Source organism: Zeugodacus cucurbitae, chromosome 6, assembly GCF_028554725.1.
Source record: "Zeugodacus cucurbitae isolate PBARC_wt_2022May chromosome 6, idZeuCucr1.2, whole genome shotgun sequence".
Classification (NCBI taxonomy): Eukaryota; Metazoa; Arthropoda; class Insecta; order Diptera; family Tephritidae; genus Zeugodacus; species Zeugodacus cucurbitae.
In genome coordinates this window covers 41,445,261-41,465,901 of record NC_071671.1, presented here as the reverse complement: position 1 = coordinate 41,465,901, position 20,641 = coordinate 41,445,261, and the positions used below count along the sequence as shown (strand labels likewise).

The 20,641-nt window shown below is 32.2% G+C and overlaps 1 protein-coding gene across 3 annotated transcripts in view; it reads left to right on the top strand.

Annotated features, from left to right (window-relative positions):
* Positions 1 to 20,641, top strand: part of LOC105215239 (tyrosine-protein kinase receptor torso) — a 128,687-nt gene that overhangs the window by 103,255 nt on the left and 4,791 nt on the right. For all 3 annotated transcript variants that reach the window (XR_008472048.1, XM_011189046.3, XM_054235040.1), the window contains exons 13-16: positions 9,323 to 9,417; positions 10,520 to 10,639; positions 17,843 to 17,980; positions 19,153 to 19,296. Coding sequence is in view for 2 of the 3 variants with exons in the window: in XM_011189046.3 (XP_011187348.2) it covers positions 9,323 to 9,417; positions 10,520 to 10,639; positions 17,843 to 17,980; positions 19,153 to 19,296 (497 nt within the window). In the remaining variant the exon portion in view is untranslated. The remainder of the gene's footprint in view (positions 1 to 9,322; positions 9,418 to 10,519; positions 10,640 to 17,842; positions 17,981 to 19,152; positions 19,297 to 20,641) is intronic.

Here is a 20,641-nt window from a genome sequence, read left to right as displayed (position 1 = left end):
AATTGTATAAAAATTAAATGTTTATACCCAAAATTTTGCGAACTTTCTGCTTATATTTCCGATTAAAATATAGGATAATAAGAGAGCAAAAACTTACAGTTATTTGCACTCGCACACTTTCTTGTGGATTTTATTTTGTTCTTTGTGCCCTTAGGAAGGGTTAATACACAGCAAAAGTTAATGCATAATATGTTTCCTTAATAGTTTTCTAAAAAAACCAAATGCAGTAAAAATATCGAAATGAGAAAAGTATACTTTTAATATAAATAAATTTAAATATTTCCCTATGAAAATATGCAAAAAATTTGTAATTCTAATAATGTTTAATATTTTGTCTGTGGTGGACCTTTTGGCGGAAATGCCTATATGCAGAAATATTATTTTTATACTCTCGCAACAAATGTTGCTAAAGAGAGTATTATAGTTTTGTTCACATAACGGTTGTTTGTAACACCTAAACCAAAGTGATCAGGGTGACGAGTGGAGTTCAAATCCGAATGTCTGTCTGTCCGTCTGTCCGTCCGTCTGTGCAAGCTGTAACTTGAGTAAAAATTGAGATATCTTGAGTTAAATCGGACCACTGCCACGCCCACAAAATGGCGAAAACCGAAAACACATAAAGTGCCATAACTAAGCCATAAATAAAGCTATGAAAACAAAATTTGGTACAAAGGATCGCACTATGAAGGGGCATATTTGGATGTACTTTTTTGGATAAGTGGGCGTGGCCCCGCCCCCTACTAAGTTTTTTGTACATATCTCGTAAACTGCTTGAGCTATATCAACCAAACTTTCTGGAATCGTTTCTTTTAGGTACTGCCTTATACATTCCAAAAATGGGCAAATGGGAAATCGGATCATAACCACGCCTACCTCCCATACAAAGGTTATATTGAAAACTACTAAAACAGCTTTAATTCAGTAAGGAAAAACACCAGAAATGTTAGATTTCATGGTAAAGATGGCACAGAAGGGCTACACTCAAATTAGTATACAAATTTTTAAATGGGCGTGGCTCCGCCCCCTTATGGGCCAAAAACCATATCTCCTAAACTACTCGACCAATTTCAACAAAATTCAGTTCGTAACAATGTTTTGGCATCCTGATGGTACAGCTTGAAAATTGGCCAAATCGTATTACAACTACGCCCACTTCCCATACAACAATTTTATAATCGAACTGATTCTTTCACCTTAGATAATGCAAATGGAGATATCGGAACAAAATTTTATAAGCTATATACGTATATAGCATTGACAGTAATCGGACTATAACATTGCAGGTACCGAACATGAGGATCTCAGTACCTATGACGGTAATATCCATAAATAACCAAGATATCTCATTGAAATGCAAAGGGCACATTTTTCATCAAATATTAATAGGTTTTCTCCCATCTTATTTCTTTTACCTTAGAATACATTGAATTTTTCTAATGGATTGAGTTTATACTGCATATATCTCAATAGATAATGTCGAAATATATGATTTATTTCGATAATAATTGTGCCTTTAAGAGTATATCAATCAAGTGAATCTATGCCTAATACGGTTAATATGCTACCAAATATAAGTGTATCCATTCACGGTTTCGCCGAATCACGTTTATTTATTTCCTTTGCATTATTTGTATACTCTAGCAACAAGTTGCACATAATATAATAGTTGTGTCCACCTAGCGGTTGTTTGTAACACTGAAACCAGTCTCTAACGTTTCAAGGCCCTAGATATCGAATGAGGACTTTAGTGCCCATGGCTATTTTTTCCTGAAAATATCCTAAATATATGCAAGTAAATTTTTTTCTTGTAATAACGTGTCTCTGTTCCAAAATGTATAATATTGAGTTACTACTTCTCCTATGTGCTTGGTTGGTCACTCGCATACGCAATATATTGCATTTTGCCTCTTCAATTGAATTTGTATCGATATTAGCATAATATACCACTATAAAATTTAACGAAAACATTTCGATTAGATATAGTTCGGTTGTCAAAATAATAGTTATTGAAAGTGGGCGTGGCCCCGCCGCCTACTAAGTTTTTTGTACATATCTCGCAAACCAATAAAGCTATATAAACCAAACTTTCTGCAGTAGTCTTTTTTAGCCTTTTCCTAATACAGTCTAAAAATGAAAGAAATCTGATAATAACCACGCCCACCTCCCATACAAAAGTTAGGTTGAAAATTACTAAAAGTGGGTTAACTCAATAACGAAAAACGTCAGAAACACTAAATTTCACATAAGAAATGGCAGATGAAAGCTGCACTCAGATTTTTTTACAAAATGGAAAATGGCCGTGGCGTCGCCCACTTATGGGTCAAAAACCATATCTCAAGAACTACTCGACCGATTTCAATAAAACTTGGTTTGTAATAGTTTCCTTACATCCCAATGATATGTTGTGAAAATAGGCCAAATCGGTTCACAACCACGCCTACTTCCTATATACCAGAACAGAAGACAATCTGAATCGTTTACTTTACAATATATAAAGTAAGTACTAGTGAAGATATCGGTGCAGAACTTTGCACAAATACTATGTTAATAGTGTGGCAGCCCTATTCTAAAAATCGCCGAAATCGGACCATAGGTTTTTAAGGCCCCATATATCGAACACGAAGACCTCGGTGCTTCTAACCTAATATTATGGTTTCCAACTTTCAATGGACTTTATACAATATATATGACGAATATGTGGGTCAAATTGTGTATTATATAATATAAATAAAGTTAAATAAATAAATTGCGAGAGTATAAAATGTTCGATTACACCCGAACTTAGCCCTACCTTACTTGTTGTTGAATTAAATTTGTTCTAAAAGTATGCAGTGTCACCCTCATCGTTTAATTTTTAAACTTCGTTTATATAAAACGCTCAACTTTATAATTATATTTAACATTTTTAGTTTTAATTTTAATTAGTTTTTATTTTAAGCCGCTGTGACCGTATTCAAGATTTATGCTGTTATATGTAATTGGTGGCTAAAGTCTTTGAGATAAACATTAATAACACTCGAACTCCTCACCGAAGATTGAGAAAATCATGCAGAAAATTCTAATTAAGATATAATTTGCTTTATTTTAATTAATTATTGCTTAATTAATTTGAGAAAAAATTGAATTTGAGCGAAACAAATTAGCATAATCATTAGATAGATAGATCAAGTAGATCATCTGTAAAAAATTGAAGTATGGGGGGTTTTGTATTCACATTCCTCATCTTGATGAATTTAATACTTTTTGTGTTGCTCAATTTGTAAGAGTATTTTTATACTCTCGCAACAAAAGTTGCTAAAGAGAGTATTATAGTTTTGTTCACATAACGGTTGTTTGTAACACCTAAAACTAAAAAAGTTAGATATAGAGTCATATATACCAAAGTGATCAGGGTGACGAGTAGATTTGAAATCCGGATGTCTGTCCGTCTGCACAGTGGTTCCACTTGTATGAAGGCGCGGTCATAAATACTTCCCGTTGAGATATCGCTATGAAATTTTCACCAAAAATCTAGAAAAATATTTTAAATATATATTAAAAAAATTGGCCCCATCGGACGACCCCTATAGCTCCCATAGAACAGGAATTTCTATTATATGGCAATGATGTGCAAAAATATTTCTCATGACCATGGTTGGAGCGTCAAAACTTTCAATAAGGCTTTAGAAAAAAAGTTAAGAAAGCGAGAAAAAAGCTGAACATGATTTGTCGTTAAAGTTTCCCTCATCCAACCCCCATATTCCACCTATAAGAATAATATCATATAAAAAATTAATGTAGGGAAAAAGCAAATTATCAACCAATTTAGTACAGTTCATTTTTGCACTGCCATTCAATAGCCATTATAATTAGAACAAAAACTAATAATGTATCCTCTAGTAAACCGTACACAGATTTAAATAAAGACGATTTATCCTTCTTTCCAAGCTTCCTTAGTTCAATTATGATGAGTTTGAACTTAAAAATAGTTAATTCAAAGGCCATTATTATTTTGACGATTGCAAATACATCAGCAATTTTCCGCACCCAACTTTAGCACTTTTATTACTTTAACACTCTGCTAAATACTATATAAAATACAATTAAAGGGGGATCGCGGGGAATACAATTAAAACTTTATATAAACACATTGAAGACGCTGAAAAAAGATCCAAAAAGATATAGGTGATATAAAACACTAATTTCACAAAAAATACAAATATCGTCAGTCTCAATTAATTTCACAAGTTAAAGTAAATACCTTTAGCTTCAAAATCCATTAAAAGTAATCTCGATTCGTTAACCTGAACAAATACCAGAACAAATGGAAGTCCTTTGTTTCTGCGAAAATAAAAAAAAAATTCTGATGTGCTTTAAAAAAAATCCGGTTGTTCATGCATTTAACTCTATTTTTAGAAAGTACCGTTAGATTTTTAGGAAAACCTGGTTTGTTAATAGGAAGTGTGGACAATTTAGAGGCCATCGGTATACATTTTGTCGAAAAATCGTGAGATGGATTTTTTGATTTTTGGCCTATGGCGGAACCACTGTGGTCTGTTCAAGCTGTAACTTAAGTAAAAATTAAGATATCTTGACGAAACTTGGCACAAATATTCCTTGGCACCATAAGAAGATCAAGTTCGAAAATGGCCAGAATCGGACCATTGCCACGCCCAGAAAATGGCGAAAACCAAAAACACATAAAGAGTCATAACTAAGCCATAAATGAAGATATAAAAGTAAAATTTGGAATAAAGGATCGCACTAGGAGGGGGCATATTTGGATGTAATCGGTTATTTGTATTTAACTCGAAAACTAATAAAGCTATATAAACCAAACTATCTGCAGTCGGTTCTCTTACATACCCCACCACACACCAGAAAATAGTTGAAATCGGATAACTAACGAAAAATGTCAGACACACTAAATTTCACGTAAGAAATGGCAGATGGAAGCTGCACTCAGATTTTATTACAAAATGGAAAATGGGCGTGGCGTCGCCCACTTATGGGTCAAAAACCATATCTCAAGAACTACTCGACCGATTTCAATAAAACTTGGTTTGTAATAGTTTCCTTACATCCCAATGATATGTTGTGAAAATAGGCCAAATCGGTTCACAACCACGCCTACTTCCTATATACCAGAACAGAAGACAATCTGAATCGTTTACTTTACAATATATAAAGTAAGTACTAGTGAAGATATCGGTGCAGAACTTTGCACAAATACTATGTTAATAGTGTGGCAGCCCCATTCTAAAAATCGCCGAAATCGGACCATAGGTTTTTAAGGCCCCATATATCGAACACGAAGACCTCGGTGCTTCTAACCTAATATTATGGTTTCCAACTTTCAATGGACTTTATACAATATATATGACGATTATGTGGGTCAAATTGTGTATTATATAATATAAATAAAGTTAAATAAATAAATTGCGAGAGTATAAAATGTTCGGTTACACCCGAACTTAGCCCTTCCTTACTTGTTGTTGAATTAAATTTGTTCTAAAAGTATGCAGTGTCACCCTCATCGTTTAATTTTTAAACTTCGTTTATATAAAACGCTCAACTTTATAATTATATTTAACATTTTTAGTTTTAATTTTAATTAGTTTTTATTTTAAGCCGCTGTGACCGTATTCAAGATTTATGCTGTTATATGTAATTGGTGGCTAAAGTCTTTGAGATAAACATTAATAACACTCGAACTCCTCACCGAAGATTGAGAAAATCATGCAGAAAATTCTAATTAAGATATAATTTGCTTTATTTTAATTAATTATTGCTTTATTAATTTGAGAAAAAATTGAATTTGAGCGAAACAAATTAGCATAATCATTAGATAGATAGATCAAGTAGATCATCTGTAAAAAATGGAAGTATGGGGGGTTTTGTATTCACATTCCTCATCTTGATGAATTTAATACTGTTTGTGTTGCTCAAAACTTTCAGTAAGGCTTTAGAAAAAAAGTTAAGAAAGCGAGAAAAAAGCTGAACATGATTTGTCGTTAAAGTTTCCCTCATCCAACCCCCATATTCCACCTATAAGAATAATATCATATAAAAAATTAATGTAGGGAAAAAGCAAATTATCAACCAATTTAGTACAGTTCATTTTTGCACTGCCATTCAATAGCCATTATAATTAGAACAAAAACTTATAATGTATCCTCTAGTAAACCGTACACAGATTTAAATAAAGACGATTTATCCTTCTTTCCAAGCTTCCTTAGTCCAATTATGATGAGTTTGAACTTAAAAATAGTTAATTCAAAGGCCATTATTATTTTGACGATTGCAAATACATCAGCAACTTTCCGCACCCAACTTTAGCACTTTTATTACCTTAAGACTCTGCTAAATACTATATAAAATACAATTAAAGGGGGATCGCGGGGAATACAATTAAAACTTTATATAAACACATTGAAGACGCTGAAAAAAGATCCAAAAAGATATAGGTGATATAAAACACTAATTTCACAAAAAATACAAATATCGTCAGTCTCAATTAATTTCACAAGTTAAAGTAAATACCTTTAGCTTCAAAATCCATTAAAAGTAATCTCGATTCGTTAACCTGAACAAATACCAGAACAAATGGAAGTCCTTTGTTTCTGCGAAAATAAAAAAAAAATTCTGATGTGCTTTAAAAAAAATCCGGTTGTTCATGCATTTAACTCTATTTTTAGAAAGTACCGTTAGATTTTTAGGAAAACCTGGTTTGTTAATAGGAAGTGTGGACAATTTAGAGGCCATCGGTATACATTTTGTCGAAAAATCGTGAGATGGATTTTTTGATTTTTGGCCTATGGCGGAACCACTGTGGTCTGTTCAAGCTGTAACTTAAGTAAAAATTAAGATATCTTGACTAAACTTGGCACAAATATTCCTTGGCACCATAAGAAGATCAAGTTCGAAAATGGCCAGAATCGGACCATTGCCACGCCCAGAAAATGGCGAAAACCAAAAACACATAAAGAGTCATAACTAAGCCATAAATGAAGATATAAAAGTAAAATTTGGAATAAAGGATCGCACTAGGAGGGGGCATATTTGGATGTAATCGGTTATTTGTATTTAACTCGAAAACTAATAAAGCTATATAAACCAAACTATCTGCAGTCGGTTCTCTTACATACCCCACCACACACCAGAAAATAGTTGAAATCGGATAACTAACGAAAAATGTCAGACACACTAAATTTCACGTAAGAAATGGCAGATGGAAGCTGCACTCAGATTTTATTACGAAATGGAAAATGGGCGTGGCGTCGCCCACTTATGGGTCAAAAACCATATCTCAATACCGATTTCAATGAAACTTGGTTTGTAATAGTTTCCTTACCTCCCAATAATATGTTGTGAAATCGCTTCACAACCACACATACTTCCTATATACCAGAACTTAGAAGATGATCTGAATCGTTTACTTTACAATATATAAAGTAAGCACTAGTGACGATATCGGTGCAGAAGTTTGCACAAGTACTACGTTTATAGTGTGGTAGCCCCATTCTAAAAATCTCCGAAATCGGAACATAGGTTGTCAAGGCCCCATATATCGAACATGAGGACCTCGGTGCTTCTAACCTAATATTAGGGTTTGCAATAGTCAATGGACTTTATACAATATATATGACGAATATGTGGGTCAAATTGTGTATTATATAATATAAATAAAGTTAAATTAATAAATTGCGAGAGTATAAAATGTTCGGTTACACCCGAACTTAGCCCTTCCTTACTTGTTATCTGTTATTTCCGTCTGGAATCCTTTCGCAGATTTCTTATTTTTAATACTCAAAGTACACAACAAATCCACTCATCTCTAATCATCAAATGGGCGGAAAGGGAGGCACTCATCAGTTGGCTAAACACGCTCATTACGATACAGTAAAGGCAGAGTAATGAATTAAGATATAAATTAACAACTTTTTTTTACATCTATTAAGAGCTGAAATGATATACTAGTTGTTGTTGCAAACGACCATCACACTGTATATATATATGTATATTATATATTTACATTCTTTGCTTTGTTAATTTTTAAACACCTGCATTATGGCAGATTATGAGTTGTAAACACTTAAACATAGATTGATGCTAGGATACTTGCTATAATGTCATGCAATGGCCTTCAACGTTTTCTATTGTTAAGCAAATTAAAAAATTACACAAATTTTATGGTTATGGATTTTATCAGATTTCTCTGTAATTTAACAGTCATTATCTTAAAGACTCACATCATAAATAATAAAGCACATACATAGTTTAGTTCAAATTTAATTGAGAAGCGTTGCCACATGTAAACAATTTAATTTTTGATTCAAGAAAAATTATATGATATTTTGTTAACTCTTTCAATCTTTCAATCTAGTTACATAGATCAACTATATTAAATAAAAGTTAAATTGTACTGATGTCTTTAAGAGGAAAAAACTGTTGCTTAAATTTTTTCTTATCCAAAAGATATGGATGGTAGTGTAATAACAACCCAGATTATTGTCTGGTCATATTGATCGCATATTTTAAAAATATTCGAAAAAGAATACCCTCAATCTTGTTACGTTAACTGGGCGTGCCACCTTTTATGTCGGATATATTCATTAAATAATTTTGAAGAAGGATACAAACACCTTTCTATATGCATTGAAGATATTTATTGTGGTCGCTTTTAATGATATTTGTAAAATGAGCTCCTTTTGCTGCTTTTTCTACTACTTTTTCGAACATCTGTTTCGGTATATCAAAGTTTCGATTTCCAACAGTTTCCTTGGGATAATGATATTAATTTTTTTATTCCAGATGTCCGGAGAATTTTTTGTTATAAACTCAACAGTTTTATTGAAAATGAACTTTTTTAAATCTGTACACGTCAAGATCTGTACACTGGTGTACTGTTTTGTAGGTGTGGCATGAGTCAAAAATTGTTAAAATCGGACTATAATTTTTCAAAACCCAAAATATCGAACATGACGACTTCACTACCTATGGCTAATTTGTTACCGAAAATATCAGCAAATATCTCAGTTATTTCAAATTACCGTTCCATACTTCCACTAGTTCCCATATACCGTATAAAATTAAACAAATACATAAATTGTTCTGTTGATTCATATGAAGCTAACGTCTTTAATAGAAATTTAGCTACATTAAATCTGTTAGAAAATATTAGAAGATTTTCTCTAAAAAAGGTTTTTGCCAAAAAACGGTTGCTGTTAGTTACCTTTAAACTTCATCAAACTCAATCTCAACTCAATACACCGCAAATATTATATTATATATCTTAATATACCATGCTAATTCATCTTTTCGTATTTTGCATTCTTTCCAGGAATTTTTAGCAAAAAATAAAGTGGTTCATCGTGACTTGGCTGCACGAAATGTGCTCGTCGCACCAGATCGCACCATTAAAATTGCTGACTTTGGGTGAGTTACCAGCGCTTATTAATATATTTTTCATTACATAATTCTGGTTAATCTAAATCTGTTTCTGGGGATTTTGAGAATGTATTGTTTAAGTCGTTATTATAAGTCGTTGGAGTATAGTATTAGAAATTCAAAAGCCCTTTCAGTGTTTATATCAAAATACATTCAATAATTTGCATACATTTTTTGACAACTTGAATTTCCCATTTATGAAATAAATAATACTTTAATTAAATTTATTTAATTGTTTGTGGTCATCGCAACTTCATCTTGTAAAGAAGTTCATGTTGGTCCAAATTGGCTTCTCTCATTTCATCGATTTCTAATCAAGGACTATTGACTTTACGTAAACCATCAAAAAGTAGCCTCAGAGAGTAAAATAACATTAATATTGGTCCACGTATTAGACAATTTAAATGATTTTGAACATTGTTCGGAAGTAAGCTATCCGTTAACTAAATTATACTGAATACGTGACCCTATGCCATTAAACAAATAAATCTTTAGGAATTATAAACCTTCAAATAAGTATCTCTCAAGTATAATTACATGGCCACGCTTCACTTAAGAGAAAAATCAGCAAATGGTATGTAGGACGTTTTTGACTTCCTATACATAAAAAACGGTATAATGTCCATTAACTGTTGAATTTTTACTGTAATTAAAAGCAACTTGTCGCATTTGTTTTGTTATAATATTAAGCTTTAACGCCGTGTGAACTCTTTATATTTGGTTCACCTTTTAAGCTACCGATAATAGTATTAAATTTCTTGGCACAAACTTTCTGACCTACAGGATATGCAATTTAAATAGCGTTGCTGCTGACAACCAAAGCTACCTCATCCACTTCCTCATCATGTTTACTACCTCTCTAGCTCTTTCTATCTCTCTCTGTTATGTTAAAACTTCGGTTGATTCTTCCTTCCCATTTGACGTAATATCCTGTCGTGAGTTTAACGTAATTCATTATCTTTGAACTCACATTCACGCTATTATTATGTATAATTATTTTTACCAACGTTTTTATCTCATTTTTGGATGACATTCATGTTGCGCCTTTGATGATTACTCCTGCCGTATATAATTATAAACAACAACAAAGACTGAGCCGTGACATTTACCAAGAGAATGTTTATAAGAAAACCGGAAATGGGAAATTGCCCATCAAATGGTTGGCCTTGGAATCAATGACTCACCAGGTGTACACGACGCAGAGCGATGTGTAAGTATAATAAATTTGTGTGATTTGTAATTAAAGAGCCTATAGAAGCATTTTTAGTCAAAAACATAAAACAAAGCCAAACAAAATTCATTGATTTGCAGTAATGCGAATATACACATAGCCCACAGCAAAAATAAAATACATATGGAAATTGTAAAGGTTAGAAATACATTGCTATTTGCTGTTGAAATTTGAATAACCGAATTTATTACCCTTCTACCAATATCTTCTCAATCTATCTGACATACAAAATTGAACAAATTTAATTGTTTGAAAATACGAAATGAAAATGAAAACGCTGCTGGTATCAATTGTATTACGCAAACTTCAATGCCATGTGTTTATTTGAAGTTGTTGCTGTTTAACAGTACACAGGTGAAATTTACTCATGCTTGGTCGTTGTTGAAATATTTGCGTAATTAAATTGACAGGTCGCTTTTAGGTTACAATACAATTTATGCTTAATATACACAAGTAATGCAGGCAATGTCACATTAGATATCAACCCTGCCATTTAACACATTCTTTGTAAATCACATATACATATGTCTGTAATGCAAAATAACTAAACTTTTCATATTTCATTGAATAACCTATTCATATATTTATTTTCATCTCCAAGTTGACTTGTTCTGAAATCCCATCTACATTTCAGATACGTAATGAAAAGCTTCTGAAATGTCCTTTTTATCTCATCAGTTATAGCTTATCCTTACTTTATATTTATGTTATTATCATGCGGACAAAGTTCTTTTTTTAAATGAGCGGTTAATTTTTTGGTACTCAAGAGAGAGCATTATAGAAATTGGATAAAATCATGGATAAAGAAGTATGATTAAAACTCTAACCATTTGCGAAGATTAATTCTTATACGCTCTGACTATTCAGACTACATTATCTGTTCAGTTTCGGCGAACAACCCTTCAACTGTTTAATTAGTAGTGATTTTTACTTCATTTTAGAGGGGTCTTCTGGACCATGTCAGCTGAGACTCGATTGAGATTCAAATTTAAGGGGGAATGTTTATTATCATTCGAAAGAACATTCTTCGCTATTTATTTTTTAAAAGATTATCTCTTTCAAATGCGGTTGCAGCTACGCCTCAGATGGTCCATCCGCGAGTCCAATTTTCGATGACTCGTTTGAGCATTTCGACTGTTAACTGGCGAATGACACGAGAGAAGTCCACGTAGACTTTAGACTTTCTACACAGTGGCTCACAGCCAAAATGATGCAGCAACGAAATGAAAAATCGCTTAGTAAAATTACATGTTCATATTTCGAAAATAAAAAGTTTTACTAATTTATTGATTAGGAACATATGTATATGTTTAATCCATTAACAGCTTGGCGCCGATTTTCGAATGCAAAGTAAATACTGTTATAAATGTGAGCTATCCTGGAATGATATTTAAAAGTTTTCACATTTTAGTATTGTCATTTGTAACGTATATTTTGAAATGAGCCGCCAAACCAGTATTGAAGTGTGCGAGTTAGTCCTAAGTATTACAAAGACGGAAAAAGTCAAGGCAAAGTCGAGTAAATGATGAAACAGAGTCAAGGAACTATTCGGCATATCATTTACCGTTATGTTCGTGAAAATCGTGTCGCAAATAAAAAAATCGGCTCATAATAAAATATTTAACGAAAGTGACTCCGGTTGGAGTGTACGCAAAATATGAGAAAATCCCCATTTAAGTGCTCCAGCTTAAAACAACGAAGTGGAAAAACTAATTGGGAAGAATAGTCATCCTGAAACCACAAGTAGAATGCTCAAAGAAGCTGAGTTAAATGACCGCACAGCCCGCAATAAGCCATACATCAAAGCTAAAACTCGAAGTGCAAGGTTGAAGGTTGCAAACGAACAATTATATAAGTCTGCAAGCTTCTGGAATACCGTAATTTTTGCAGATGAGAGTAATTTCAACCTCTCGATTGTACTATATACAAAAGTGTGTATCTGGAAATTTTGAAATTAAATTTGCTACAAAATGCCGCGAAATTAATTAAGTACTTTTGATAACTTTCGGTACTATCAAGATTCGGAGTTGTGCAAAGTTGACTTATTTGGAACTGTCCACATAGTACAAACACCAGCGCAATCTTCAGATTTGAATGCAATTGAAAATCTGTTGCATTAGGAACAAGACATGCGAAAATACCAAATTAGAAATATAGCCCACTTGAAAAACGCCCTGCAAATAGAAGGAATAAAAGTGCTTCATAATAAATAACTATAATTTCTGATTTTTTTTAAGCATACATTTAATCTGTATATCTGCCGCTGTAAAGTGTCATTTAAAGTAATACTTGCTTAGTATTTCTTATACAGTTGCATCACTTTGGCTGTGAGCCACTGGATCCCCACAGAAAAAGTCTAACGGTCTGATTGTGTTTCCAACTTTTATTTGTTTTGGCATAATAATTTGAGTATGGAAGTTGGGGTTAAACAATCGGTACAAAGATCCAAATAAAATGCATAAGAAAGCATGCGATTGCAAATAAATGTAAGTTTTTGCTCTCTTATTATCCTATATTTTAATGTCCCGTGCGACATCCAAAAAAACACTTATTCCCACTGCATCGCAAATAAAAGCAGCAAGCTCGCCAAATTTTGGGTATAAACAGCAAACTTGTATACTATTAAAATAAAACAAGTAAGGAAGGGCTAAGTTCGGGTGTAACCGAACATTTTATACTCTCGCAATTTATTTATTTAACTTAATTAATATTATATAATACACAATTTGACCTACATATTCGTCATATATATTGTATAAAGTCCATTGAAAGTTGGAAACCCTAATATTAGGTTAGAAGCACCGAGGTCCTCATGTTCGATATATGGGGCCTTGAAAACCTATGATTTCGGCGATTTTTAGAAATGGGCTGCCACACTATAAATACAGTATTTGTGCAAAGTTTTGCACCGATATCTTCACTAGTGCTTTCTTTATATATTGTAAAGTAAACGATTCAGATCATCTTCTAAGTTCTGGTATATAGGAAGTAGGTGTGGTTGTGAAGCGATTTCACAACATATTATTGGGAGGTAAGGAAACTATTACACACCAAGTTTCATTGAAATCGGTCGAGTAGTTCCTGAGATATGGTTTTGGACCCATAAGTTGGCCCATTTTCCATTTTGTAAAAAAATCTGAGTGCAGCTTTCATCTGCCATTCCTTATGTGAAATTTAGTGTTTCTGGCGTTTTTCGTTAGTGAGTTAACCCACTTTTAGTAATTTTCAACCTAACCTTTGTATGGGAGGTGGGCGTGGTTATTATCCGATTTCTTTCATTTTTGAACTGTATTAAGAAGTGGCTAAAAAAAACGACTGCGGAAAGTTTGGTTTATATAGCTTCATTGGTTTGCGAGATATATATAAATAACCGATTTGGGGGCGGGACCACGCCCACTTCCCAAAAAACAATTACATACAAATATGCCCCTTCCTGGTGCGATCCTTTGTTCCAAATTTTACTCTTATAACTTTATTTATGGCTTAGTTATGACACTTTATGTGTTTTTGGTTTTCGCCATTTTGTGGGCGTGGCAGTGGACCGATTTTGCCCATTTCGAAAGCAACGCTCTCACGGTCCCAAGGAACATGTGTTCCAAGTTTCATTAAGATATCTCAATTTTTACTCAAGTTACAGCTTGCACGGACGGACGGACGGACAGACATCCGGATTTCAACTCCACTCGTCATCCTGATCATCTATATATATATAACCCCATATCTAACTCTTTTATTTCTTGGTGACACAAACAACCGTTATGTGAACAAAACTATGATACTCTGTGCAACAGGTTGCGAGAGTATAAAAAACCTTGTTCAAAAATCAGAAGATTTGTGGTTTTGGTAACTACTTAAAATTGGTCCCGTGCGACATCGTAGGTGTGGAATTTAAAAATTGAAATTTATTTTTTGTTTTATAAAATTGACTTAAGTATGTAAATAGATACATTTACATTAATTATTTACATATGAGCAAAAACCGCACTTTAAATTCCACTGAAATAGCTATTCAAATAGATTTTGGCGAAAATTATAGGCTTCCAAATCAAAATAAGAGTGCTCATTTTAACAAGGTTGTAAGGGAAATCGTTTGCTTTTAAAAGTGACAAGTTAACGCATGAAATATTATTTTCTTGATAATTCTCTTAACTAAAATTAAGAAATCCTTTAGTTGCTTTTAAATAAAATATTTATTTATTTTAAGGTAACTACTCTCAGTTTAAAAAAAAAAATGTATATTATCAAGCCTGGTTGATTTTATAAAATAATTAAAATACTATTCATTGAATAGAATTTTTTTGCAAGAAGCCGTCGATGGAGTGGGAGCAGTTATCAAAAGGAAAGTCTGAACGAAATCCAAAAAAATTTATACCCGAAGACAGCATTTTCTGAAAAAAAATTCATAATACCATTTTCATTTCATACTATAGAATTTTTGTTGTGTTTCTCGTTGGGTATTAGTTAAAATAAATAAATAAATACATTTACTACTTTTTTAAGCCATTTTATTGGCTTAAAATTATTATTAAAAAACAAAATCAACATAAATATTATGATGGAAAAAAATGTCCCGTGCAACATGTCCCGTGCGAATATGGTTAATAATTAATTAAAAAAAAAACTATAAATTATTTTTGGATGAAATTCATACCATCTTTAAAGGCCATCAATGCGCAACATTTTACAATCAAAAACATTTGAATATTGCCTCGCAATTCGCTGAAATCGCCGTTTGAATCGTTGTCCCCAAAAACGACTTCCATTTTTTGTCCCGTGCGAATGCCTTGGCTTTTTGCAATTATCTTGAAAATGAAAACCGTTCCAAAATCAACCTTAACACTAAATGTAGAGCTAATGAAGGGCTATTAAAAAATCCTACTGTCAAAATTAAAAAACATTTTTGTTCATACTTTTTTTTTTAGTTGAAAGGTGTACGATTGTCCCGTTCGACATGGCGGAAATGCCCATATATAAGACTTATCTACATATCCCATCGAAATATCTCAATATTTCACCGATTCATACAAAAAGAAGAACAAAATCAATCATTAAATCATATTTCAAATATTTATTTTTATACACGTACTAACTACTATTAAAAGCTATCAATGATACTGAGTACCATACGTTGTGGTAAAATATTTGCTACGAACAAGCACACTCTGCAGATGTGTATTAAATGTAAATTAATTTAATTTCATGTAAAAAAATATCTACATATTTTTCACCATTTTAAATATCCATCATTCTTTGCATTTAACTTTCGATTTACTCATTTCATTGTTTAAAAAGCTAGGAAAATACGAGTAAATTAATGTATGTATGTAGATATATATGTACACAAGTACGTGCAATGCAATTTATTCTTAACACTCAAGCAAATGTTACTTTAACGCACAAACATCCGAGTGTGTGCACATATATACGAGTGTTATTCTAGACATTGTGGTTCAAAAATATATGAAATTATTAACCCACTTGAATGATTTCAATAAAACTCAACGGTGTTGCGATAATAATGTACGACTATTCAAATACGCATACAATTGTCTACCAGAATTCGCAAAACTTTTTATACGTTTCTACTTTCCTATGTATAGTATATACAGTGGACTCAGTTTAAAATGAACATGCTGCCGTTCGGGGACTTTTTTTTACGAATATCATATTTAGAGAATTGAAATATATAATTAAGATGATGACTAATTAATATCTGTAACTCTATATAATACTGTCATTAATATTCAGGTCGATAAACATTTTTTCGAAATTTGAAATAGATAAAATTTTGGCTGAACTAAACATACGTAAACCGATTTCCTCCATTTGTCGTGATCAAGAAAAGATATCCACTTTACAATTTTATTAAATTACCTAACTATTGTTCGACAGATATATACATATGCTCGAAAGGGACTTTATAGAGTGTATACAGTAGCTTCATCGTAAGTACTAGTATCGAGCAATTGAAAATGAATGGGAAATTTACGCGTGAATTAATTCATTTGGTAATAGCCTTTAATTTGTTCAAGAGCTTAAAGCTGTCGAAACAACTTTGTGGATATAAAATAAGTTTGTATTGTAGTTGAAGTTGTTAAATGTCAATCTGCTTTCAGGTACTTAAATTTTTCAATTTTAAATTGAAATTTAATGAAACTTTCATGGTATACTTACTTGACAATCTATTGTTGTTTTCTCTCCGAATTACTCTACTTTGATATTGAAAATGATATTGTATAATGATTTTGGTAAAAGTTCAATTTTGGCAGTCCTCTTTCCCTTTGTATATTTATCACGATGCAAAAGGAATCTCTATGCATGTATGCCACACAAGTTAACCTACGGCCAAACTCTTAATCAGGACATGTACTGTCAAAAATTAGTTGATCAGAATATGTGAGGAATTGTATTCCAGAAAGACAACGCCAGACCGCATACATACATATGTATATACATCGATTGCGATTCGCCAGAAGCTCGCTTGATTGGGAGGTTCTTATGCATACATCTTATAGTCCGGAGCTGGCACCATTTGTTGGCCTTTATATAATAATATAATGGCCTTAATATAATACAAAATCTTCAATAAGCCGAGCTCGATGGGATGTTACCAATTGCGTCACTCGAGCTCTCTAAATATTTAGTAGAATTGTAGCTATCGCCAGTCAAAATTTGCTAGAAAATTTTTAGGCCTGAAAATATAATATTCACATTAATGAATTTAAAAAACCATTTTGGTATCTTGGTACTCCGATAATGTTCTCCGAAAATGGACAAATCAACCCATTAATCGGTTCTGTGTAACGAATATACGGTATCCCATATGTCCATGTATGTGTCCATACTTCATTTCATGTAGTCTTTTCTTTCCTATACAACATACCTCTGTGTACTTATAAACTTCCGTAAATTCAATTAACCTAAATTATATATGAATATTGTATGCCTGTGTTCGAGTCTTTAATTTTTTCATACAATGCATACAGATTCATGCAGAAACTGACGTACTGACCGTTAATGAATTTTATATAAATTTTAAAATTTTTATTTTCATGCGTTTATTTTTTACATATCGGATTGGATTGGATGTCACCAAAATAAATATAATAAACCACGTTGCCGTAACGAAAACTGACCTGTATGCATCATTTTTTATGCCAATAAAATGGAAATGTTCAACAGTTGGTCGTATGGCATACTGCTCTATGAGATTGTGACACTCGGCGGCACACCGTACCCCTCAATACCGACGAATCGCCTCTTGCATCTGCTGAAGTCCGGCTATCGCATGGAGAAGCCAAAGAATTGTGGACCTGAATTGTAAGTAAATCATTGATGCTATGTATGCCATGTTTATATATATCTTATAAACATATATATACTCTTGTAGTGGATATTGAAGTTAAATTTTCAGCTTACTCACAGTTAATAGATGACGCTATATTTACATATCCACACATTTACACATTCTACAGCAAAATAAAACTATACATATATGTATATATGTTCTTATTTTTGAATATCTGATAAATTCACATTAATGCATACATATATATATACATACAAGATATGTCCATTAGGGTGGGCTTTATATCAACAAGTTGAAATCGCGTCTATCAGACCCCTTCTAATATAAACCGTTAGAATTTCCGTACTCAGACTCAATTACAATTTTATCATAATAGATGCTATATTTCCCCCTGGCTTTAAACTTTTTGGAGAGCGGAACATATAGGGAACTATCGATGTGTTTTAGTTTGTTTTTGAATAATGTTTCAAACCAATTAATAAATGTGGTGATTTGAGATCTTGAGAAACAGGAGAATATCATTTCCATATTTTATCATATTAATGGTTATAATATTTTTGTGAGTTACATATCAAAATTTTACATTGTCATTAAGATAGCATTATTATGTTTTGATTACGAAAGCACGGTAAAAGCTTTTGGGATTTAAACAGTAATTGGAATGGAACTATTATTCTAGAAGTTTGGTTTATAGTCCCCACCAACTTTTCTAAAAACCGATTGCTTACTTGTTGAATGAAATACACATTTATAAGCGATATCGCTGCATAGATTCTATGATTGCTGAAAGAAAAAAATATATTTCAAATGCTTAGCTGATTCTTATTTAAAGGAAACTTTCTACTAAGCACTCTTCTTTATTTCGTAATGCCTATAGATCTTGTACTCACGAAATTCTAATTATTATGAAACACGAAAAGATAAGGTTCAACCTAATGACATAAATACACACATATGTATGTAATTGTATATTGCATAACTTTTATGCTGAGCAGAAAGATTGCTGCCGGCCGGGTATTGTTCGCCAAGAGTTCCTACATTCCTCATATTTGTTCACAAACACCGTCAACAAATGAATTCCATTTACAATTTTTCGGCGCTTTTGTTTAAAGGTTTCACTGAATTTTTCACTTTTCCCAACTATTTCATGGTTTTTTCTCTGTTCTTGTTCCTTGTTTAATAGCTACAACCTCATGTATGCCTGCTGGAATGTGAATCCTGGTGATCGTCCTACATTCAGTGAAATTATTAAAATTCTTGAGGATTTTCTGGTTGATGAGCCGGAACGCCAAATCGAGACTGTATTGGGTGTGCCAAAATTGGAGTGGTAAGTAGTACTCGGCAAATACGAGAAAACAACGAATCGATAGATTTACTAGTAACAAATGTAACATATAAACTTTTGAGTTCACATGCAAAAGAATGGTGAAAGAAAGCCAACAAAACGCACGGAACAATCGGGGAATGTTGGTTTTTATTTGAACTCATAGTATGAAGGCACATACATTATATGAATTTACATTGTCCCTGCCCTCATAAGAGAATAAAAATTCGTTTCAATAAGATATCAAAAGTTTTATTAGCAAATAATTATTGAACTTTTATTTAAATGTTTCCATTCATCTAGCCGTTGTTTATAAAACTTAAAAATAATCGAGATGGATATAGATACATACATATATTATATGTATTTACATATGTATGAAAATGGTATTGATACATTTGTTTAATATACATTTCTTAGAAAATGTTAAAGTTATGTATGCCAATCAAATCAGTTTGAAAAGATAAGACGGACAAAATAAAAAAAAAAACGATTTATTTAAGAGAATGTTCTCCCTCAAGTAAATCTCGGCAGAGGTTGTATATTGGAAAGCTTCCAAGCAATAGACAACTTAAGTTCTTTTATAGAAATAAATTACGGGAAAGTTCTCCATTAATAAATAGTATATGAAGATATTTCTCCTTCAACAAGGAGCAGGAAGATCTTATACTTGTTTACAACAGAATTTATCAGATCTCTACAGCTTATAGAATTTTTATACTCTCGCAACAACGTTGCTAAGAGAGTATAATTGTTTTGTTCACTTATTAACATTTAATCAATTTTATGCAATGATATAAAATTCAATTATTGATTGATTGTAGAAAGAGATCTAGTGTAAGGTTATGGTATTATAAGTAAATACAGTGGAACTTCCATAACTCGAATTTTCTATAAGTCGAAGATCGCCTTAACTCGAACACTTGAAATGGCAATAGAAGTAAAATTACATAAATTCATTCCATAAATTGAACTTTTCGACCAGGTGATAATACAAAATTTTAAATTTTGCTATCGAGGTAGTATTTTAAAATAGTCTCTCTATATCGTATGGAGGCTAACAAAAAATATGTTATTACTCTTATGGATTGCATAAATCATATAACAAAGGCATGGGATACAGATTCAATAGCTATACAATAGCAAACTACAATGAACATAATTACAGAATACATGTTTTAACGTATGCACATAAAACTTTATGCGAAGTAAATAAATAAAACTGTGTATAAATTTATATTTTACGGTGTTTTTTTTAATTGCATGATTTAATGAAAATTCTGTAACTCTAAGTCTCTCTAACTCGAATTTTTTTTGTGGATTATGGTGATTCGAGTTAGAGAAGTTC